The sequence below is a fragment of the Denticeps clupeoides genome, chromosome 14, assembly GCF_900700375.1.
Source record: "Denticeps clupeoides chromosome 14, fDenClu1.1, whole genome shotgun sequence".
Classification (NCBI taxonomy): domain Eukaryota; kingdom Metazoa; phylum Chordata; class Actinopteri; order Clupeiformes; family Denticipitidae; genus Denticeps; species Denticeps clupeoides.
The window spans coordinates 17,342,189-17,364,037 of NC_041720.1; the positions used below are offsets into that span (position 1 = coordinate 17,342,189).

Sequence of the window (21,849 nt, forward strand, 5' to 3'; positions counted from 1 at the left end):
TAATCCCTTTGACCGATTTCCGGGCGTCGATGTCAAAATGGCTGTTGTCAGTCAGACAAAGGCGAAGGCAGTCCATCGCTGATTGAAATCAGTCAAAAGGGCCGCCGGGTGGAATCGGGGGGGAAAAATTGATGGTGGCCGTTCACTGCTACAGAAGAAGGGCTCGTCCGACGTTGCTGTATAGCAGAGTTGTTAAATGGTCTGCTTCTCCGCGGCCGTGACGAAAGCGAGAACTAAAGGTGAGATTGTGCGACGTCGCCGTTGAATTTCGCTGCACTTTTATTTTAGCCACACTGCTAGCTGACCAGCTAGCCTTCCCGGGCAAACGCATGAAGACAACACTTCCACCCATCCGCGTAACTTCCCGTGCCTTTCCACCCTCGCCAGCGCGGTGCACAACTTCTAAATGGAGGCTGTTAGTTGGCACGCCGACGCAGCCTGCGAACTGGCTTCTTCTTCTTCGTGTTGCGTCTCTGACGTGAAATCGCCAGGCGCAGACGTTGAAACTTCCCCCCCGTCTCTCGGCTGTGAAGTAAATAAGACGCTGTTTGCCCTCATACTGATGTGTCTATATCAGTATGATATATGTATGTATGTATGGTATATGTATTTTTGGAACAGATTATGTGCGCTGCAGGCGCGACGTCTGTTTCCATGTCGCCATCGTGTGACTTTTTTTTTTTTTAAATATAGTTTTAAGTGGCGTTGCTTTCCTGATGCGCGACTGAAATTCGATCCACCTGCCCGCTCATCACATTTGCAATATCGTCCGCAATAAATGCTTTTTTTATGGCCCTTCTCTGCGATAAGCTGAGACATCTGGGCGTTTTTAATACGCAACAATTGCTCTACTGTTTGGAAAAAGAAAAGCAGCTTTATTGCAAGGAGAGTGAATTTGCGGCGGTGGATCCGGCTTCTGTGCAGATCCGGCAGGCCAAATGGAAAGAGGGTGTCAGTATCGCAGAATCTGTCATGTAGAATAAACTGCGACGTTGGGACCAGCTACGAGCATCGTGCGCCTTTATTGCAGGGGCGTGGAGACCGAGCGACATGCGTGGGTAAAAACTCTCGGGCCGTTTTGGTTTTGATTCCGTCGTGATATGGATTATTATGGTGGGAGACATAACAGACTTTATTGGCCCGACGGTTAAAGCGGTCTTGAGCGTTTAAACAGGCTCGAGGCCGCACTGTGTGGTGTTCCGCAGACCGTATGGGAAGTTTAATAAGTGGTGACCGGTAAATCCTGACTGGCCAGACCAGCAAGGCCGCGCCGGAAAACCAGCATGGCCGCCTTGACTGTTCAGGTCAGCCAGCTTGACCAGCAACCGGCACCAGTTGCCGTAATGCTTCGTGCAAGTCCTCAGCAAATCCGGCAACCCTGTGGTGGCTGGTGTTGTCGTTGTACGTTAATGATGGAATATCTGCACACGTGTAAAGAGGAACTTTATCTGTTGACCGTTACTCGCTTTATTGATTATTAGAGAACCTGTTTATAATGATCGTAGTAGAGCTGAGAACAGTTGCACTAGTTAAATAAGCAATAAAACTGGCCAAGTTCAGCCAAGTTGAATATCTGGTGTGATTTTTTTTTTTTTTTTTCTCTTAAGTGTTTCAAATTCATTTTGAAATCTTTCTTCATGGAAAGAAAGGGAATAGCCTTTGAATGGTTGTGTGCATAATCCATTTCTATTATTTAGGGTTGGGCTTAGTGTGCATTAATAGCAGTTTCATATAACTGTGTATGCATCTGTTATAACATAATTGAAAAACAGATTATTTGTTGAATGCAGATTTCAAACATGTGAAAGTGAAGTGATTGTCATTGTGAAACACTGCAGCACAGCACACGGTGACACAACAAAACGTGTCCTCTGCTTTTAACCATCACCCTTGGTGAGCAGTGGGCAGCCATGACAGGCGCCCGGCGAGCAGTGTGTGGGGACGGTGCTTTGGTCAGTGGCACCTTGACGGATCAGGATTCAAACTTCAGATTAAAGGGGGGGGGGCTTGATAGATCCAGTGCATAATTACATTTTAACATTTGGATTTGTTGAAGGGGTATAGTCTGTTGACCTTGTTTGATCAAATTGTGGAACACGTTTAAATAAATTTTATATAAATTGTGAAGAAAATATGCCTAGTGTTAATGAAAGAGAACAAATTCTGAAGGCTTCTATTATTTCTCAGTGGAGATGAATAGTGCAAACCAGACAGTATGGTTAACCACCAATAGATCGCCCACACCTCCAATGCCATCATATTTATTAGCAGGTTCTTCGGCCGGACGCTTTCTGGCAACTGTGAATTGTATGAAGTGTTTTGGCTCCTTCCTCTGTATGCAAGTTTCACTTTATTTTGGGACATATTTTGTGTCCGTCTCAATCAGATCACGCCATGGCATTTCCCCCTCTACACTGCAGCACTCCACTGATTGGTTTATATTTACAGCATTTACCAGACGCCCTTATCCAGAGCAACTTACAATCAGTAGTTACAGGGACAGTCCCCCCCTGGAGCAATTTAGGGTTAAGTGTCTTGCTCAGGGACACTTGGGATTTGAACCTGGGTCTTCTGGTTCATTGCCGAGTGTGTTACCCACTAGGCTACTACCACCCATGGTACCACCATATATGGATGTTTGTTCAAACTGTATACCAACCTAATATCCAGCCTTCATGATTTGTAGGCTACGTCTGTTGTCATGCTCATTTGAACCATATAACAACTGAAGACGCCAGAGATAATCTGCATAAATCCGATAAAAACCATGACTATCACTGCCCTCCTTCACTCTGAACCACGCCATGTGATGGTGTTGGGTGTTCACCTTCTTGGCACAGTCAGCGTCCTCATTTCCTGATCGGAAGAAGATCAAGCCCTCCAGTTTTACCGAAAAGATGCCATTGTTGCCAGTTTCTGTATTCTTCTAGTGATTTGGTCGTTTGGCATCTGTTTGCTCCAAACCATTACATCTTCGGGCTGAAGAATCTGACCCAGACAATGACTTACTGAAAGCCCTAATTAAATATTTGAAGTATACTTTTTATTTGAAGATTTTATGTATTTGCATGTTTTTGTCTGTTCTCCTAAGTTTTGGTAATTTTTTTTTTTTTTAAAGCATCTAGCACCAAGGTTTCACATCTGCACCCCACCCATTCTTAGCGTGGTATCGATTCATTCAGTCGTTTCCAAAATTGTGAGCTAGCTGCTTTGTACGTTATTACAAGGAAAGCTACTTTTAGATACCCATTTTAATTCTTTGGAGCATTTTAAGAGAAATGTTTCTGCGATTGCGTGATAGCATTGGCAGGATGCACTTCCTCCTCATATGCAAGGTCAAAGGTCAGACAGGCACCCATAGTAACAGTATAGGTTTTAGGGCAGATTCAAGCTGTAACTTGAACAACATAAAAATGAAGAAGACGGGCGAGCTGTAATTACGGTCGATTTTGTAACGAGGATTCTTTTTGCGAAGACTGGTTTCTACATTCTGATTTGCTTTAGTTCAACGTGCTGATTATACAGATTTGGAGATTACGGAAGGAATTTTGCAACAAAAATCGATGAAATTTTTTAGCTTATATTGTCAGCATCTGACTATAAACGGGGAAAGAAATGTCTGTGTGTGTCAGCATCTTTGTTGCTCTTGGAGGCAAGAACTTTTGGTGATTTAAATCTCTAATGTGGGTTGAGTCTCCTCTGACCCGGATGACATCTTACTGAAAGCCCTCTTGAAATACTTCAGCAAGCATACTCTGCACCAAAGTAAATTGAACAATTTCTTCATGACGTTTTGATGCATTTGCATGTTTCTGTCTTTACTCTTTGTTACTCTGTCATGTTCTGTCTTTCAGCATCTTTGTTGCTCTCGGGGGCACAAACTGCTTGTGATTAAATCTAAAATGTGGGTTGCAGGTTTGAGTCTTGCAGTTTTTGTGACATGAAAAGCTCTGACAAAAAAGAGTCTCAACATAATTTCCCTCTGTGGCAGCAATTTGTGAACTGGGTTGTACAGCAAACGTCTGCAGTATTTACAGTAAAATACATGTCGTTTTAATGACTCGGGGCAGGTGGCCGGTGGAGAACTGAGGTCTTGTGCAGTAAACGTAACTCAAAACCGGCGTTCGGATGGTACACAATTGCTGACGCCATCTGTTCTGTAATAGACGGGTATGGAGATCAGCAGGGAAAAATCCTTGAGAAAATCGCTGAAGGATTCGTTTTGTGGCCCAGATTCCAAGAGTGCATGTCATCACAAGTGGCACTTCATGACGGCAGCAGCTCTCTCTCTCTGTGTCTCTCTCTCTCTCTCTCCTGATGCCGCAACATGAAACACTTTATTATCTCAATTATTAATCTGTTTCTTGATCTGATGGCTAACGTATTACCGTGATATTGGCGTCTGCAGTTTTTAATCCGTTTGTTTGGTGTTGAGCCCTCGTGCTTGGTTTTAGTGCCGCGGGTTAACGGTTAACCAGTGTAAATAACGCGTTCCCAGAGAGTGGTAGAGTATAGGTCTGATCAGATTTAACCTGTGGTTTTAAACCATCTGCATTTGCTCGACTCATTAAGATGTCCTCCCCCTTCATTACCTATTTATTTTTTTGTTCCACAGCATCTCTTCGTGGCTAAAATTGTCATGTTAAAAATTGCTGCTGGAGAACTTCTGAAGACAAAGCTGTTTGCTTCTGCCTCATTAAAACCTCCGTCTATGATAGTTATTTGTGCCAGTCCTGCCATTTTGTTTGGGAGCGTAGGAAGCCGGTGGTTGGCGTGGTTCCTGGGCGTTATGTATTTTTCGCACATTTTAAATTAAGCCATTCAGGCTGCTTAAAATGTCTTATTGAGTGATTTCTATTTTGACAAATGTATGCACAATATTATTATGATCCTTAATTGTATCTGTATTAACCAAATTTGAAGTTCAGATAGCGGCAGCTCAGACGGCCGGATCTGGAATTTGTCCCCTTATGTTGTCATAAGGGCATTTATTATTTTATTTTTATTCTGGGGAAAATGCTAACACGACTTCCTGTCTGTCGCAAACATTGTGGTTGTTGAATGGTGAGTTTCCGCGAATGCCCCCTCAACTTCTATAGGCTGCTCTCCTCATTAGCATTTAAAGCTACAGACACCGAAACGGTGCGTCCTGGGAAATCTCATTGTGGTTCTGGATCAAAGTGGCTGCAATTCTGCACTGAGGCTGAATTTTTCAAAGAGACTTCAGATACATTATTACTGGACCAATAAGATTGATATAAAAGCAAAAAATAATTAATGTCAGGGGACCTTTAAGCTAATCAAACTTTTCAATAATATGTTAGTATATGTCAAAATACTTAAATAGCAAGACACCTCATGTAAAAAGACAATCCCTCTGAGAATACTTATAACAAAATATAAGTCATTGGAAGACCAAAGAGTTCACATTTGACCCTGGTTATACCCATAAATATAATTTTCATACCTGGTAGGGCTGGGCAATATAAGGAATATACTTGCTGTATCGTTACTTGTTCTAGGTGTGATGTAGTGACGGACTATATCGTGCCAATCGAGTCCTAACGTTACTGTTAAACATATAGCAGATTTAGACGTATAGATTTTCACTTTTGAGGGTCTCTTCTCTGCCCTGTCAAAGCTGACACCCAACTTTCCTGGCGCTTGTGTGGAGAAAAGTAAATCTATGGAGAGTTTGGTCAATTTCAGAGACCTTAATTGGGGAGAGAGCGGGGCTACTTTGTTCCAAATAAAACTTTAAACTTTGTCAGGAACACGTGGAAGGACGGAGAAAAGAATGAAAACGCAAGATCGCAGAGTTTTAATACAAAATCCCAGCGTGGGGACCCTCACGCAGACACCAACATGCAAAAATGACGAAAGACACTGCAAGGATAAATGTATTCTAATAATCACAGATGGACACAAACTCTGGTCTAGGAACTAGAAGAGCCTAAATTTTCAGGATTGTAGCACTTTAAATGTATTATATTAGTGTCATTTTTTATGCCGTAAATAGTTGAATTTAGCATTTATGCTTTGATTTAGAAGAAGTTTTGTATTGTGTATTTTGATTCAGCTTTTAAACCTTGCTTTTTTTAACGTTGTCCAGCCGTAATACCTGGTTATAATATGTCCATATATAGTCATAATAGGAACATTACTCATGTTGAGCCCTGATCTCTGGTTCATAAGCAGCTTATTTCATGAGTCCTTATTTTTATAGCCACTTGCCTGAGCTAAATTTTACTAAGTGGTTGTGCATTACCAGTATCCTGGTTCTTGATTGGTTAAAAATCCTGAACCTTTTGTAGGACAGCTCAGTCATATACACCTCCCTGCAGTAAATGGTCTCCCCTTGTTGTCCTGACCCATTTTTGGGTCACTGAGAAGACAATTGCGGCCTGCAAGGGTAAAATCTGAGGCGAGTTGTCTTGTGAAAGTTAAGTGATTGTCATTGTGATACACTGCAGCACAGCACACGGTGACTCAAAGAAATGTCCCCTGCTTTTAACCATCACCCTTGGTGAGCAGTGGGCAGCCATGACAGGTGCCCGGGGAGCAGTGTCTGGGGAATATGGACTAATAATTTAAGTGTATAATATTTTTATTTTTTCTTTTAGTTTTTAAAATTGTGATCTTTTCTTAGTAAAATGCAATGTGTTAAATTTTCTGCACCACCGTCCTCTGTATTTGACCCTGTTATTTTACCCCCGTGTCTGTTTCTGGGTGGTGATAGACACTCACCTCTGAACCAGAAGACCAGAAACCTTACATACTACCGTTGTGTCCCTGAGCAAGACTCTTAACCCTGAAGCCTGAAGCGCGCCACTTTGAACCGAATGGATTACGCGGTAACTAGAGCGCTCTTCACGCTCAAGTACCTCAGCATTGTGGTACTCGGCCCAAAACCCAGCTCTTCAGGGATGCCTGCGAATTCGCACCCCAGCACAGCTCCGGACAGCCGTATATGCTTGTGCCAAACCACCATGCATTTCTAAAATTTCACACTCAACACACTAGCCTAGTTTATTTTTTTTTATACTTAGCGTGAAAGTAAAAAACAATATATGCAGTGTTCTCTTCATTTTCCGTGTCAAAAAGGATTTGCAGCCCCCAGTGTTTTCTCTTTTGTGGAAACCAGGTCAAAATGGAGTGTTAAAGGTTGCTCACCCCTGCGTTAAGTGTGCCACGCCCTCTTGGAGACCCCTGCTTTCCACCCAGTGTCTCGGGATGGGCTCCATTAGAACGAGCCTGAGTTTAGGAGTACATTTACAGCATTTATCAGACGCCCTTATCCAGAGCGACTTACAATCAGTAGTTACAGGGACAGTCTCCCTGGAGCAACTTAGGGTTAAGTGTCTTGCTCAGGGACACGATGGTAGTAAGTGGGATTCGAACCTGGGTCTTCTGGTTCATAGGCGAGTAAGCGGTTATGGAAGGTGGATATGGTGAGGAATAGACGGTGTCTTCATTGAGCATCGTTCTCCGTTTACATTATGCTGTAGCATATTACACTGCCCTCGTTCCCGCAAATCTATCCCACAAACATCAGGGACGATAAACAATACCTCTTCAACCCCACCCCACCATTGACCGGCCTGGCAGCCGCATTTCACAAGGCAGTCACTTCAGCAGGGAAGTCAGGAACTGGGGAACGCTTTCGCGTAACAGCTATAGTTAGGAACCTCCCAGTTGTCCTGGTTTCCATATTTTCTTTTTCTTTTTTTTTTTTTAAATCTATGCCCAGGGTAGGCTCAGGGGCCACATATACTTTTTTAAAAATTTGACAGACATGCCGGGCCAGCAGCAGGTATATGCATGTCAGACGTGTTAATCTTTCCGTTCGTTTTTAGTGGGAACAGTGTTACTGATCACCCTTCAGTTTGGAGTGAAGGAAACGTGTGGGGAAATGAGAGGGATCTTGCTAGTCAGTAGTAAAAAGTGGGTGTGTTGCACTGTTGACTCCACCTACCAACTTTTATAAATAAATGGATTGCAAAATAAAAGGATTGCAAAAGATGCTCATTTCTGGCATTTTTATTGTGATTCTGTAAAATGCCCAAAGCTGATCACTTAGATTGAGCTGAATTTTATTCTGATCATTCATTACTTGATTTGAATTCAGATTTGAATATTCATGTTAATGTTCTTGCTAGCTAGCTACAAATGGTCTCTGTTGTATATTTATTTAAAAGCGTTAGTTCTGAAATTCTGCGTGTTCAGGAATGTTGCGTTGACTAGTTTACGAGTCAATTCCTGCTGATGACACCGCGCCACATTTTCAATGTCAGGTGAGGAGCTAGAGTTAAACCGAGGAGGATGGAGGAGACAGGATCTCGTGCAGTGTTGGTGGCCTAGTGGTTAAGGAAGCGGCCCCGTAATCAGAAGGTTGCTGGTTCGAATCCCGATCTGCCAAGTTACCACTGAGGTGCCACTGAGCAAAGCACCGTCCCCACACACTGCTCCCTGGGCGCCTGTCATGGCTGCCTACTGCAGAGGACAAATTTCACTGTGTGCACTGTGTGCTGTGCTGCTGTGTATCACGTGTGACAATCACTTCACTTTCACTTTCACCAGACTGGGCTGGGTTTGGACTGGGTTTTTTTTTTTTTGTGAAGTTTTTTTTTTACATTTACATGGTGAGATCAAGTAATTTTTTGGCAGCTTGTGTGTTTTAAATAGTCTGGAATTAGTCATCACCCCTGGCTCCTCCCATTTTTAACTATTCTGTGTGACTGATATCATTACATAACAACAAAAAGGCCAGTTTGTTTCTCTTCAAAAAGCAATCAAGAAGCTCCCTCCATCTGAAAGTAGTGGACTGTAAGTGACGCATCGCAGTAAAAATGTCAATAGAATAAAGCAGTGTGCAAATTAGATCTTATTCTAAACAGCCAGAGAGCGAAAATGCACACCTTCCTACTGAACCCAATGTTGTGCTGAAATTTACCCTGAGGTCTATGCTCAGAGCCGATTGGATCTGGCATGAAGACTTGTATTATGGGCTATTGTACGAGCTAATCGATGATAACATTTTTCCATTTGGCTCCCTGGGCTGTTTCCATGGAAATGGGGGAAAAGTAATTGACTTTAATCTTGATCAAAAGGAGGATTTAAAATTGGAGGGTGACTGGCAGAATCCTGTCTTGACTGGATTCATTGTTGTTATGGTGACATCCCATGGAAAACGTATTTATAGCTGGAATTTAATTTAGTTTTTTTGTCCGTACTCGTTTGTTCCTTCCACAATTCACCATTACCTTTTCTGTCTTGTAGCAAGATGTCGCACTATACGGACGAGCCCCGCTTCACCATCGAGCAGATTGACCTGCTGCAGCGGCTGCGTCGCACGGGCATGACCAAACACGAGATCCTTCACGCACTCGACACGCTAGAGCGCCTGGACCGCGAGCACGGCGACAAGTTCGGCCGCCGCACCTCATCCTCTACCTCCTACGGCCCACCTCAGACACCCAGCGCTGACGCCATCGGCGGGAGCAGCAATAATAACAACGGGGGCAGCAACAATTACAACTCGACCCCGAACGTCAGCAGTGCCGCCGCCGCCCAGTCCACCTCCACGACCTCTACCGCCACGCAGACACAGTACTGCGGTGGCCTCTCCCCGTCGCCCAGCAACAGCTATGCCACCTCCCCGCCACCCGGACCACCTCCACCTGGCATTTTGCCATCTCCCGTCTCCCTGGTGGCCATGGCACAGAATGGGCGGGACAACCTAGCCGCCACGCCCAACGGCAAGCTTTCGCCGCCCCGTTACCCAGTGAACAGTGCCAGGGCTTATGGGTTTGAGCCCAGCGAGGAGGAGATGGATATAGACGACAAAGTGGAAGAACTGATGAGGTCAGTTGGGGTCGTTTTGCTCTCGTGTACACTACCCGTCAAAGGTATGGACACTAGGGGGCGCTGAAATGAATCATATACTCGATGCAGACGTGGACGGTTCTGCGGCGATGCAGCGCAGAACATAATCGATTATATCATAATGATATCATAACGCTGCTCTGTGGTTTTTTTTTTCTAGTGAACTTGTTAAAAAGGAGCGACTGCGGCTGCCTGATCTGTGTACAGCGGCAGTGTTCAGTATGCCCCTTCGAAACAAACACACTCACAAAGCGGGAGTGTCCAGAGATATACAACACGACGGGAGGCGCGGTGTTTTTTTTTTTTTTTTTTTTTTTTTTTTTTTTTTTATTAAGAGGAAAATCAAACCTTGCGTTCTGAAAAGCAGTTTGCTCCAATAAGCAGATAAAAAGTGTTCAGTCCACACAGACTGAATCTGCTCATTGTAGCAAATCAAAGCGTCCACACGGGGGAACGAGACCTCAACTCTTGTATTTAAAAACATCACGTGAAGTAATGTACAAAATGTATGGGATTCATCAATAATCGAGGCATTGAAAATTGTAATCGAATCGTGAGGCTGGTGAGTGAGTGGGTTATTTGGTGTTGCTTTAAAGATTTGTCATTTCATGTCATTTTGTACACTCTTTAAACTTTGTAATAAACCCAAAAATAGGGATTGAATTAGGGGTGCAGTGGTAGTCAGTAATATACTGAAACTGTTCAGTCCACCCTGCATGGTCCAACATGCCCTTTATGGACCTAAGGATTTCCAGAAATTGGTCATTTACTTTCAATGTACTTAAAAAAAAAAATGTTTTTCAGACATTTGAAAGACGGTTACCTCTCGTGATGTAAATTTTTTTGCTAATTTCAGTGAAATTCAAAGCAAGTTATGATCATGAATCAAACATTCAAAGTTCATTTTTATTAAATAATGCTTAATTAAAATATCCATACAATGCACCACGTTTACAAAGCACAACTCTTCGTCCAGGCTATGATACGTTAAACTTAACAGCACTTGTGTAGCTTTTTTTCCAGTGACTTCGTTGTCCCGTGCATCACACCATCTTGGTCATTTTAGCTGCATATGTTGGTGTTGCATAAACATTATTTTATTGAAGTGTTGCACAGTTTTGACACCCATTAATATTTGGTGCAATAGTTTTGTCTGAATGCTTGTAGAGTTTACAGAATTTTACTGTGGTTTGTTTTAACAAGTGAGACTAGTTTTGTGTGTCCCCTGCATCACGTGGCAAGTTTTCAAACTGCTTGTATGGCTTTTGTCGTAACTTTATATTGAAGTACCCAGTAGTAAGGCACGACAATTACTGCATACGTCACACTTGTTCATAGTTCTAATTATGGGGATAAAGTAACTTGTCTTATCAAAATGTCCCATGCATCACATAGAGAATCGTCCTAATACTTTGTCCTGTTTTGAACTGCTTATGCTTAAAGAAATTTGCTTTAGTTTTCTGTTTTATGTCTGTCTGATATTCCTAGTGTTCTCACGTTTTATCATAACGCTGCCCTTAGATGATTAATCACACTTAGATGATTAGATGATTTAATCACACTGTCTCTTTTATTGTCTACATCCTCTGCGGCTAATTCTTTTTTTTTTTTTTTTTTTTTTTTTTTTTTTTTTTTCTCTTCTTTCTCAATTGTTCTAATGTGTCTACTGAGGTGCCAATTGAGCGAAGCCACCTTGTCTGTAAAGTACATGCAAGTACAGTGTGATGTGAGTGTGCAGAAAAATACTATAGTTGAGATTCAGATTCATTTACAAATGTTTTTTAATTTTCTCCATTACAATATAATCAAAGGGATTGAAAATCCTATCAGGGCATTTTTTTGTAATGTAAGTGACTGGTAACTGTATATGGCTGTTAATGGTCCCCTATTATGAACATGTCACTTTGTGGGATTATTTACCATTAATCTGAGTCCTACAAGGGCTCTATGGTCCTGCAGTGGCTAGAAATGGCGACATGTGTAAAGGGTGCTTTGGTGATTCTGCTTTGCCGTTCATGAGAGCAGCAGCTCAAGACTGTCTGAATTTGTCCCCTTATGTCATCATAAGGGGAAAGGTTACCTCCCGTTTCTCATGCTTTTTTTGCCTACGATATAAAGGCAGAAAAAAATCATTCATATTATGGGACCTTTAATGAATGGAATACCTGCGTAAATATGAAGGGGAACATCAGAAGATATTTGAAAGGAGCAATATTCACAATAATAGAAATCTATTTTTTAATAGATTTTTCTGTTCAAACTATGCGTAACATTTCCTGCTCATATAAAACCCCCTGCGCCAGCCTGCAGCGCTGGGAAGAGTTCGCCGATGTTACTGTCTGGGCCATCTAACACAATTTAGCTGCGGGGTGAAGGGCGGAGGGCGTCTCCACCCCTGCATTGGCCATTTATGGTGCAGTCTGATGACACATCATTTACAGATGGTCCACTACCCTCCCCCACACCCACTCCACCCTCCTCATCCTCCTCTGCAGCAGGCGCCATCGTCTCTGGTGGCTGATAAATCTCACACTGTATCAGAATGCCAGTTACTTCCTGTTACTCTGTCACTGTTTACCACGCCCACTTACCACGCCCTAAAATATAGTTCCACAGACTTCGGAACCAGAGCTGACTGTTTTGTGATCATTTTTATTTATTTGTTTGTTTCTTTATTTATTTAAATAAAGCCGTTTAGTTTTAGGACCTGTTTCTGCAAATTTGACTAATTGTGGATGAATTCATGTCTTTACAACCTTCAAGAAGCCTCTGGCCGATTTCTAGCCCTTCTGTATCAATCATCTTGCCGAGAAAGTAAATGCCGGCAGCTATATAAAGCATTCATCACTGTATGTACGATTGGGCATACATTAGCAGCTTGCCATATTCTGAGTGGTTTTGAGCTACGCCTTATGAATATCTAATGGATTCAGACTAACATAAGTGCGGCTGCCGCCATGTTGCCATGGCAACACCCCTCTGGTTTTTACAGGGAAGATTTTTGTCTGAAAAGAGCTCTTTTTGTGTATGCGCCTGATTTTTGTCTCGTTGACCATCCTGCAGGCGGGACAGCAGCCTGGTGAAGGAGGAGATCAAGGCCTTCCTGGGGAACCGCCGCATTTCCCAGGCAGTGGTGGCCCAGGTCACAGGTCAGTCAGTGGGACCGCAATACCCTACCTCTACTTCCTTTTTCTGTGAACACAACACAGGGGATCATGGTGACCTTGAGGGGTCAGAAATGTAATATTAAACACCCAGCCCTGCCAATAACTTTTCTTTTGCTTGCGACACTTTCTGGAACTGAGAGCATCGGCTAATGCTGATTTCTATTTTAAAACCAGGGATCAGTCAGAGCCGCATCTCTCACTGGCTGCTTCAGCAGGGATCAGATCTGAGCGAGCAGAAGAAGCGAGCTTTCTACCGCTGGTACCAGCTGGAGAAAACCAATCCGGGTAAAACGCCTCTCTGCAGATACAATAAGAGGCTGTTCTTATCTTTCCTGAACCAGTGCCTGGAATGAGTCAGATTGAATGTCTGTCTGTGTATATATATATATGTGTGTGTGTGTGTGTGTGTGTGTGTGTGTGTGTGTGTGTGTGTATATATATATATGTGTGTATATATATATATATAATTTACTAGATTTTCACTTTTTTTTTTTTTTTACTTTGCCAATTTAAAACTAGACATTTAAAGGGCTTACTTCTTGAATCTGTGTTTTAGATATGTTCTCTTTCCATCCTTCCGTTTGCTTGTTCTTTAAGAGTTGTGGAAGGTAAATGGCAGTCGATTCCCGTTATTTGTTCGTTGTCCTGTTAGACTGCAGGGTTTCTGTCGCCATCTGGTGTGGTCGGGGGGTATTGCAGTTGAAATATTGTTTAAATGTATCAAGTGTGTGTCTGCTTTATTTTGGTAAGCAGGTGCCACTCTCAACATGCGCCCCACCCCCTTGTCTATGGATGAGATTGAGTGGCGCCAGACCCCGCCCCCTTTGAGTACTGCCCCCGGAAGTTTCCGTCTGCGCCGCGGCAGCCGCTTTACATGGAGGAAGGAGTGCCTTGCAGTGATGGAGAGGTGAGGATAAAAGCAGCAGCATTGCACTACACGATCACAGCACATAAACAGGGATTACGCATCATTGGTCTTAGTGGGGATGTTGAATGATTTCTTGGTCATTTTATTTTTATATTTTGTGATCTTAAGAAACAAATTTTGATATACAGGGATAACAAGAAAACAGTAATGCTCTCAAGATATCAAGACAAAAAATTACTTTCCTCATCCTCAATGGACATCCATAGTATATATACATTTTTAATAATAATAATAATTATTATTATTATAATAATATAACCCCCCCTCACTCATTAATTTCAATTACGGGCTCCTTCTCTAGCTATTTCAATGACAACCAGTACCCTGATGAAGCCAAGAGGGAGGAGATTGCCAATGCCTGCAACGCTGTTATACAGAAACCAGGTTCGTCATGTTATCTAGTTACATTAAAATATACTAGAATATTAATAGATTTATTAGAAAACAATGTACCATCTGCTTCTTTTCATAGGTAAGAAGCTGTCTGACTTGGAGAGGGTTACCTCCCTGAAGGTGTACAACTGGTTCGCCAACCGCCGCAAGGAAATCAAGCGCCGGGCCAACATCGGTAATGTTTTAATGTCACTAGACGTTTTACTTGTGGTGATATGCAGAAAACACGCAGAAAACTTTGATTTAGTATCTCATCTGCAGAGTGATGTGAGACTTGACTGTTTTTTCCAAGAAGCCACAATCCTGGAGAGCCACGGGATTGATGTCCAGAGTCCAGGCGGCCACTCCAACAGCGATGACGTTGATGGCAACGACTACACTGAGCAGGTAAATGTTCATTTGGCAAAACCTGTATAGCTGTTTTTAATGGAAAGAAATGATTCATGTGCTCATGAATCAATTCTTTTAAACTGGTGCTGAGCATGGGCCTTGTTCGCTAGTGGGATGTTTACATATCTGAATAGATAAAACAGGAGCGACTATCAGTCACTAGTTACAGAGCCCTTCTCTGCTCACGGTGGTAGTAATGGTCGTAAGTGCGGTTTGAACCTGTGACCATATGTATATATGTGACAGTGGTTTGTTTTTGTGGATCTCTACATTTAACCAATCACCTTATTGAGCAGTAGGCAGCCATGAAACCTGCCCAGGGAGCAGTGTGTAGGGACGGTGCTTTGCTAAGTGGCACCTCAGTGGCACCTTTGTGGATCGGGATTCACTTACTTAATCGCTAGGCCACCTTGCATTACCGCTGGAATTCTTATGTTCTCACCATTGTACTTCACCAGTATAATCTGGCTTTGCTTGTGGCATTCATTGAAACTGTCATTACAGCCTTGCGATGTGCCCTACTTTGAGAAGAGACCCATGAACCGATCCTTTGGTTTTTACAGACTAGAGCCCACGTCACCAACACAGGTATGACATTCCTGACCTTTTGTAGCTTCATGAATTTCAAATATTTTAATTGGAAGGGAGATGGAAACCAATGCGCCACAATGGTGCGGCATGCCACAAAGGCTCGCAGAGTGTATCCTTGCCTCACCACTTGCTGCATCGTTTCCCACTCTTCAGGCGCACATGTAGAAAACAGCGGAGAAAAGTGAAAGCCCATGCGATTTCAGAGACTTGAATTGGAGATGCTTCCAAATTTCTTATACTGATGTCTTTTTATGCAAGAAACGGCCATTTATACGGTGGTTACCATCCCCCGTGGCAACCCCTAACAGTAGAAGCTGAAGGAGGAAGACAGTGATTCAGTGGTCATTTTCAAGGTATCCAGATCATAGCTTTAAAATATTGTGATATTATTTTTGTATCTCTTATCTTTTGATCTGGCATTCAGTCTGCTAAATAAGAAAGTTCTTTTGTTGTTATGGTCTGTCATTTAGGATTTCCTTCTTATGAAATGCTGTGATGTTTTGAGAGGCAAGTGAGGTATTTTTAGATAAAGGAACCTGGAATTTAATGGCTGGCCAAGAAATTAATGTGTTCAAAGAAATGAATGCATTCATCACAAGGCTGTAATTGTTGTCTGACCTCCAGGACGATGCCACCAGCCATGGTGACCACCAGGACCCCATCTCCTTGGCCGTGGAAATGGCTGCAGTCAACCACACCATCCTGGCCCTATCGCGGCCCGGGAGCGGGGTGCCCAACGATATCAAAACGGAGGCAATGGACGATGACTGAGTAGCCCACCACAGGCTGGGCAAAGCATGGGGATTTGTGAGACTGTGTGTGACAAGAGGTGTGTGTATATGTGTGTATGATTGAGGGATCTCACAATGACCAAAATGACGCTTCAGCCCTAGAAAAATAGAAGCAGCTTTGTTGAATTTCTCAGTCCTCCCCTGCTGCGCACGTCTCCTGTACTCTTTAAGATGGCCGCCCTACTAGATTGGCATCTGGCAAGGTGTAAAGAGAGCTTTGTGTTTCTCTTCTCCCCCCCCAGTTTAACTGGTAAAAATGAAGGGATTTGACAAAGGGGGGGGTCTTCTGTTGTTGGAATCTTCCACTGTGTTGTGCCAGTTGCCTTGGCTTTTGTTTTTCTTAGCCTCGTCTTCTGGCATATCTTTTCTTTCGCTCACAGGAGAAAAAAAAATGTTATGACCAGGCTCAACCCGACCATACCTCATTCCAGACCAGTCTACTAGATGGCTCTCGTCATTGTTCTCTGTGTGCTTCCCAGAAGGATGCAAGATTCTCCGCGGCGGGCAGCGGCCTCCTAGAGGCCCAGAAATGCCAATACAGGCATGACTCTGAGTCTTCTGTCCTGCCGTGGAATGGTTAAAGCCAGTCAGGACGTCGTGGATGCCATTGCATGAGTTGGTACACTTGAACACACCACATTCCCACACAAGTTTTTTTTATTTTTTTTTATTCACACCTCATAATATAAACTCGTGGTGTAAAAAAATGGATGAGTTTTTAAACAAGTGTGAACTTTGAAGATGGTTTCTTAAACCAAAGTTGGAGAGATTTTGTAATCCACTGGAGAAGTGGTGGCCTGTCGGCCCAGTTAGCTACAAGCAGAGTCTCGTTTCATGTTTTTATTTTTTCAGTCCATGTGTGACATCCAGTGACATTTGTCAGTTGCTGTGGAGTTGAGCAACACCAGGCCTTCCATTTACCAATTTTTTTTTTATTTTTTTTATTGAAACTCTTGAATTGGAAAAAAAATAAAATATGTTCAGTACAAATAATATGGATTTGAGACCTCAACAATTATAGGGGAATAATATTTTAATGGAATTTAAAATATCAGTCTGCAGTATCAGCCAGTATTCAAAGTATTTGAATAGTGGTACAGTTGATTGTAATGATTCCTTCTTGTTCTGCACAAATTCATAAATGTCAATTTTATCTTCAGTTGAAATACAAATATATGTTATTTGTGGCTTGAACACCTTTCAACCTGTGCAATGGGGTCCAGATTATATTCCTGGTACCAGGAAGCTGGTAGGGAGCTGGTGTTCTTCTCTGAAGAAACAATGTGATCATTTTCAGATATTTGAACATGCGTGCTCACTGCCCTGCAAGGAAACAGTACATCCTGCAAAAAAAGTACCTACCACTGCTACTAGCTACTACTAATACGTACCTTGCTGTAAAGTCCAAAGAAAATCTATTTCATGCCACATGGTGTAGACATCAGCATTTGGTAGCAATTATTTACCAAGAGTTTTCCATTTTGCCCTTTTAAGTGATTTGACTGAAATTTCGCCTGACTGAACCTCTCCAAGTAACTGACTCTGAATGTACAGATGTCCAGGACAAAAACTGACTAATTCTCATTCACCTAATTCTTCCAATTTCTTTTTTTTTTTTTGGACCTGTTCCTCCTTGTTGTATGATGGGATTTTCAGAGATTGTGGAGTTTTTTTGCGGGAGCGTCGCCTGCAGAAATTTACGCCGAATGGTAGCTGAAAGACGTCATGGTGTTTAACCGGCTGGAGCTGGAAGTGTTCAGTCCTGTGCCAAAGCTTCTGGTTTTTAATGTGTGAAAGAGGTCAAAACGGGCGGAGGCGCTTCATCTAGCCTAAAGGATGCTAAGTAATGCTTTCTGCCATGTTGACTGTCACTTAACTGTTGGATAGCTTGAGAGAAGTGGGGGGGATTTTCATAGACATACAGAATAGAATTGGTGTGTGGGGGGGGGGGTCACTACAAAATGGCACAAGGAGAGAGATGTTTAGCTTTTTTTAAGATTATATATATATATATATATATATAATTGCAATGGAATGACTGTGAGGTTGGAGAACCATCCCTTCACCGGTAGTGTGCCGTGCTGACTAGATGATGCAGGATCTTCATCCCTCGACGACTTACCTCCTCTCTTTACTTCTGCTTCACCGAGGCTTTCCACGTAACTTGTGCTTGGTAAACCGTATGTATTTTACTCTGAGACTAAAGTAAAAAGCAATTCTAATGAAATTGGGACGTTTTAAAGTTTTACTTTATTTAATTTTTTTATCCTCTGCCATTGTAAAATCTTGCAAATTTGTATAGAATTTTTCTTTTCTTTTTTTTTTCTTTTTTCTGTTGTGTGATTTCGTTTGGAGCAGTCTCGTCACAGATTCAAATGCTTTATACACTGCTCAAAAAAATAAAGGGAACACAAAAATAATCTGAAAAATGTTCTTATTAAATACTTTGTTCTTTACATGAATCTGCTGACCACAAAATGACACAATTGAACCATGCCTTTATTGGGGATGTCTTGCTAATTACCAATAATTCCCCCCTGTTGTCTATTCCATTTGCACAACAGCATGTGAACACAACAGCATTGTCAGTGTTGCTTCCTAAGTGGACAGTTTGATTTCACAGAAGTGAGATTGACTTGGGAGTTACTTTGTGTTGTTTAAGTGTTCCCTTTATATTTTCGAGCAGTGCATTTTGGGAAGACAAAGCACCCCCCCCAAACAGACAAAGACCAGGGATATTACCTCAACACAGCGGATTTACAGTACAAGTAGACGGGTTCTCTTACACCCACCGGCAGGTAACCCCCTCCCCCATTTACGTTTTGGGGAGGGGGTGCTAGAAAACACTGGAAGATACAAGCCATTAGAACTAGCTCAATATTAAATATACATGATCTGTTATGCAATATAATGGGCAAATATATGTGTGTGTTTTGTTTTTTTTTTCCCTACTTTTCCCCCCGAGTTTTGTCTTGTAGAGTAGCATTGGACGAAGGTGTCCAGCTGAGCCAGCATGTCTTATGACTTGTCCTTTAACAGTGGTATGCAGACGAAACATTTACCTCACGTTAAGCAAAGCGGTAGCTACTGCGTCCTGCCAAGTGTAATAAACTAGTGTCGCAGTGTGGGTTCACATTAACGACTGTACAACATGGGTCTCAGAAAATGTAGGTTTGTGGGTGTGTGTACATGTTTCTCTTCATTCAAATCATCTATGATTTGAACATTACTCTGGGTTTTGTGTAGTAACAGTTATGCCATTCTAATCATATACTTGAAGAAAACAGGTATATGTTTCAGTGTTTCACAGAAGGAGAGAGATTTAAAAAAAAAAAACAAAACAAAAAGACTGTTCTGATTTTTATAAATCACGTGAAACGCTTTGTATGAAAACGGAAAAAAGGTCCAGACAAATCTAAATGCTAGAGGCATGGAGGAAACTGTTTCCGGCTCCATGTGAGTCTCCAAGGGGGTGCTTTGTGTTCTGGGCTTCAGGGTTCGGGTTTTTCCATCTGTCCCCAAACGTGTCCTTGTCCGTCGCCAGTTCAGCTCTACTGCTATTAATATTAGAAAAATCTGAGCAACTGTACGAGATGAAAGGTCACATCTTAACAGTGCGAATGTTGTCGATTTGGAATAGTTCATGAATCTTGTTCTCTACCCATTTAAGAATTTAGTGCCTTTTTTGGAAAAGTAGACTGTTCTGTAATTAAAATGTAGTATATATACATATATAAATATATAAATGTTTTTGTACAGTTTCTTTGTTTTGAATGAACTTTTTTTAAAACTTGTGTTTTATTGTATCTACTAGAGAATAAAGCTATATCGATGACCTGTGTCGCTGGGCTTTGTCTTTGCTCCTCTTTAGAATAATCGAACGGTGAATTCTCACGGTGGCAGCACCCACTTATAGCGTTTCTATACTGTTTGTGCTCTGTACTTTTTCCCCTTTATTTTTTCATTAGGATAACATTTCAGAGAATGTTGGATTTAAAAAAAAAGAAAAATTATTATTAATGTCCTCCATTAGATCTGGCCTGGATGACTGGTGTCCTTGTGCATTACCTGTTTTTGAGCACTCTCAGACTTAGTCTTACTGTGCAATTTGCATTTCTGAATGGTTTTGTTCATAAGTTTGTCTAGCTTACTTTAACGTTACATTCACATTTAGCAGTGATCATACACAGAGTGAATTGTTCAGAGTCCATGGAGCAACTTGCCAGGGGACACAGTGGGACTCTTTTAATTGGGGGCTGACACTGTGGTTTTGTCTTCATTGAATTCAGATGAAATGGTAACAAGCTTGGAAGTATTTACGAATGAGCAGTGTGGATTTGCTTACAACGTTTGTCCAGTCGTGGTTCCTGTAAACTGGTGCAGAATTCCAGCTTTCAGATTACTGCCAGTACAGTACTGTTTTTATCAATTCTTACATTTTATATGTACTGTTGCGGTGAAAGCTTACACTTGAAATTGCATATGTCGGAAACCCTGTGCCTCAAATTATTAGAATATTTACCAACAATCAAAATTGAAATGTACATTCATTCATTCATTCATTCATTCAGGGTTTTACATTTTTAGCTTTTAAATTCCTAAACAAATTACCATTAGAACTTTGTGAGTTACCGGTCTTAAAATGTAAAAACTGGATCAAAATGTGTTCATTTGAATAATTGTCTTGTCTTGATGTCAATTTTATTTAAAAATTTTCATAATCTTTCATTACAATGACATTAAGTCTTTGAACCTGTGATTAGATTGGTGATTGTTCATAATGTTCTAATACTGCTTCACCTGGACTTCTGCACCTTTGGTTAAAAAAAAAAAAAAAGAAATCTTGCTGATTTTAACCATTATTTGAAGGTATAATATTTCGTAGGACCGCTCTTATCCTTGATTATGGTGCGCATTAGCGTTGATGTTTCGGTTTGTTTCTGCAATGTCACTAATTTGTTTCTGTCGAGAGTTGTGTTCATGGGACCGTGTGACCAACCCCTGCAAATTCTGTCAAGGTCTGGACTCTGGCCAATACATGTGACAATGACACCTCGCACTGAAACACTGAATGCTGGTCCTTCACTGATGGAATGAATAGCATCAGTTTGGCTTAAATGACTTTAATCATCCATCAGTAACTATCCAATGAAAGTCTCTTATTTATTTGCTGGATAAATACGTTTTTCCTTAAAATTGGTAAAAAAATAAACAAATATATAAACAACTTTTTAGATATTTAAATTTTATGTGTGAATTAATGACTCATTTAAATAGTCATTTAAATGCTTATTATATTTATTGTATTGTGGCACTCTCCACATTCCATACCCGGGGAGCAGTGTGTGTGTGGGGACGGTGCTTCGCTCAGTGGCACCTCGGCGGATCGGGATTCGAACCTTCTGTCTACCACTGCCCCACCACTATGTACATATATCAAATAGAGTATACACATCTTAAAATTAAAGATACAGATGGGGTGAAAAAAGACATAGGATAGTAATACTGTGAGAAATTATGAAAAGGAGGGTGGCATGTTCTCATTGGGGAGTCGAATGGCAGAGTGCAGAAGTTGGAAAAGACAGTTACTGGGATGTGACAAGTAAAAATATATTCAGTAACGTCACATGCTATAAGCGCCAAACATATATGTGTAAAACAAAGTAGCGAAAATAAATAAAAGCTGAAAAAACACACGATCGGG

General features: G+C 41.7%; 1 protein-coding gene across 5 annotated transcripts; it reads left to right on the top strand.

The window, feature by feature from the left end:
• Positions 1-33: 33 nt before the first annotated feature.
• On the top strand, positions 34-19,980 carry hmbox1b (homeobox containing 1 b). 5 transcript variants are annotated; one of them, XR_003751901.1, is made up of 11 exons: positions 34-239; positions 9,280-9,864; positions 12,949-13,034; positions 13,227-13,337; positions 13,803-13,959; positions 14,282-14,364; positions 14,453-14,548; positions 14,666-14,760; positions 15,268-15,351; positions 15,979-16,183; positions 16,526-19,980. XR_003751901.1 is itself a non-coding variant. In XM_029002762.1 (10 exons), exons 2-10 carry the CDS (start codon positions 9,284-9,286, stop codon positions 16,123-16,125), a joined length of 1,440 nt encoding a protein of 479 aa, XP_028858595.1. In that variant the 5' UTR covers positions 34-239; positions 9,280-9,283; the 3' UTR covers positions 16,126-19,980. The 5 variants fall into 5 exon arrangements, 4 of the variants coding, with proteins under 4 accessions (XP_028858595.1, XP_028858597.1, XP_028858596.1 ...); XM_029002762.1 differs by having other exon boundaries at positions 15,979-19,980; XM_029002764.1 differs by having other exon boundaries at positions 14,669-14,760; positions 15,979-19,980.
• The last annotated feature ends 1,869 nt before the right edge of the window (positions 19,981-21,849 follow it).

What these genes read in the sequence shown, in the direction of transcription:
- hmbox1b (XM_029002762.1), top strand. Translation starts at nt 9,284, where the DNA reads ATGTCGCACTATACGGACGAGCCCCGCTTCACCATCGAGCAGATTGAC. An exon ending in TGCCTTGCAGTGATGGAGAG is followed by an intron (nt 13,960 to 14,281) that starts GTGAGGATAAAA and finishes CTCCTTCTCTAG; the next exon opens with CTATTTCAATGACAACCAGT. An exon ending in CAAGCGCCGGGCCAACATCG is followed by an intron (nt 14,549 to 14,665) that starts GTAATGTTTTAA and finishes GTTTTTTCCAAG; the next exon opens with AAGCCACAATCCTGGAGAGC.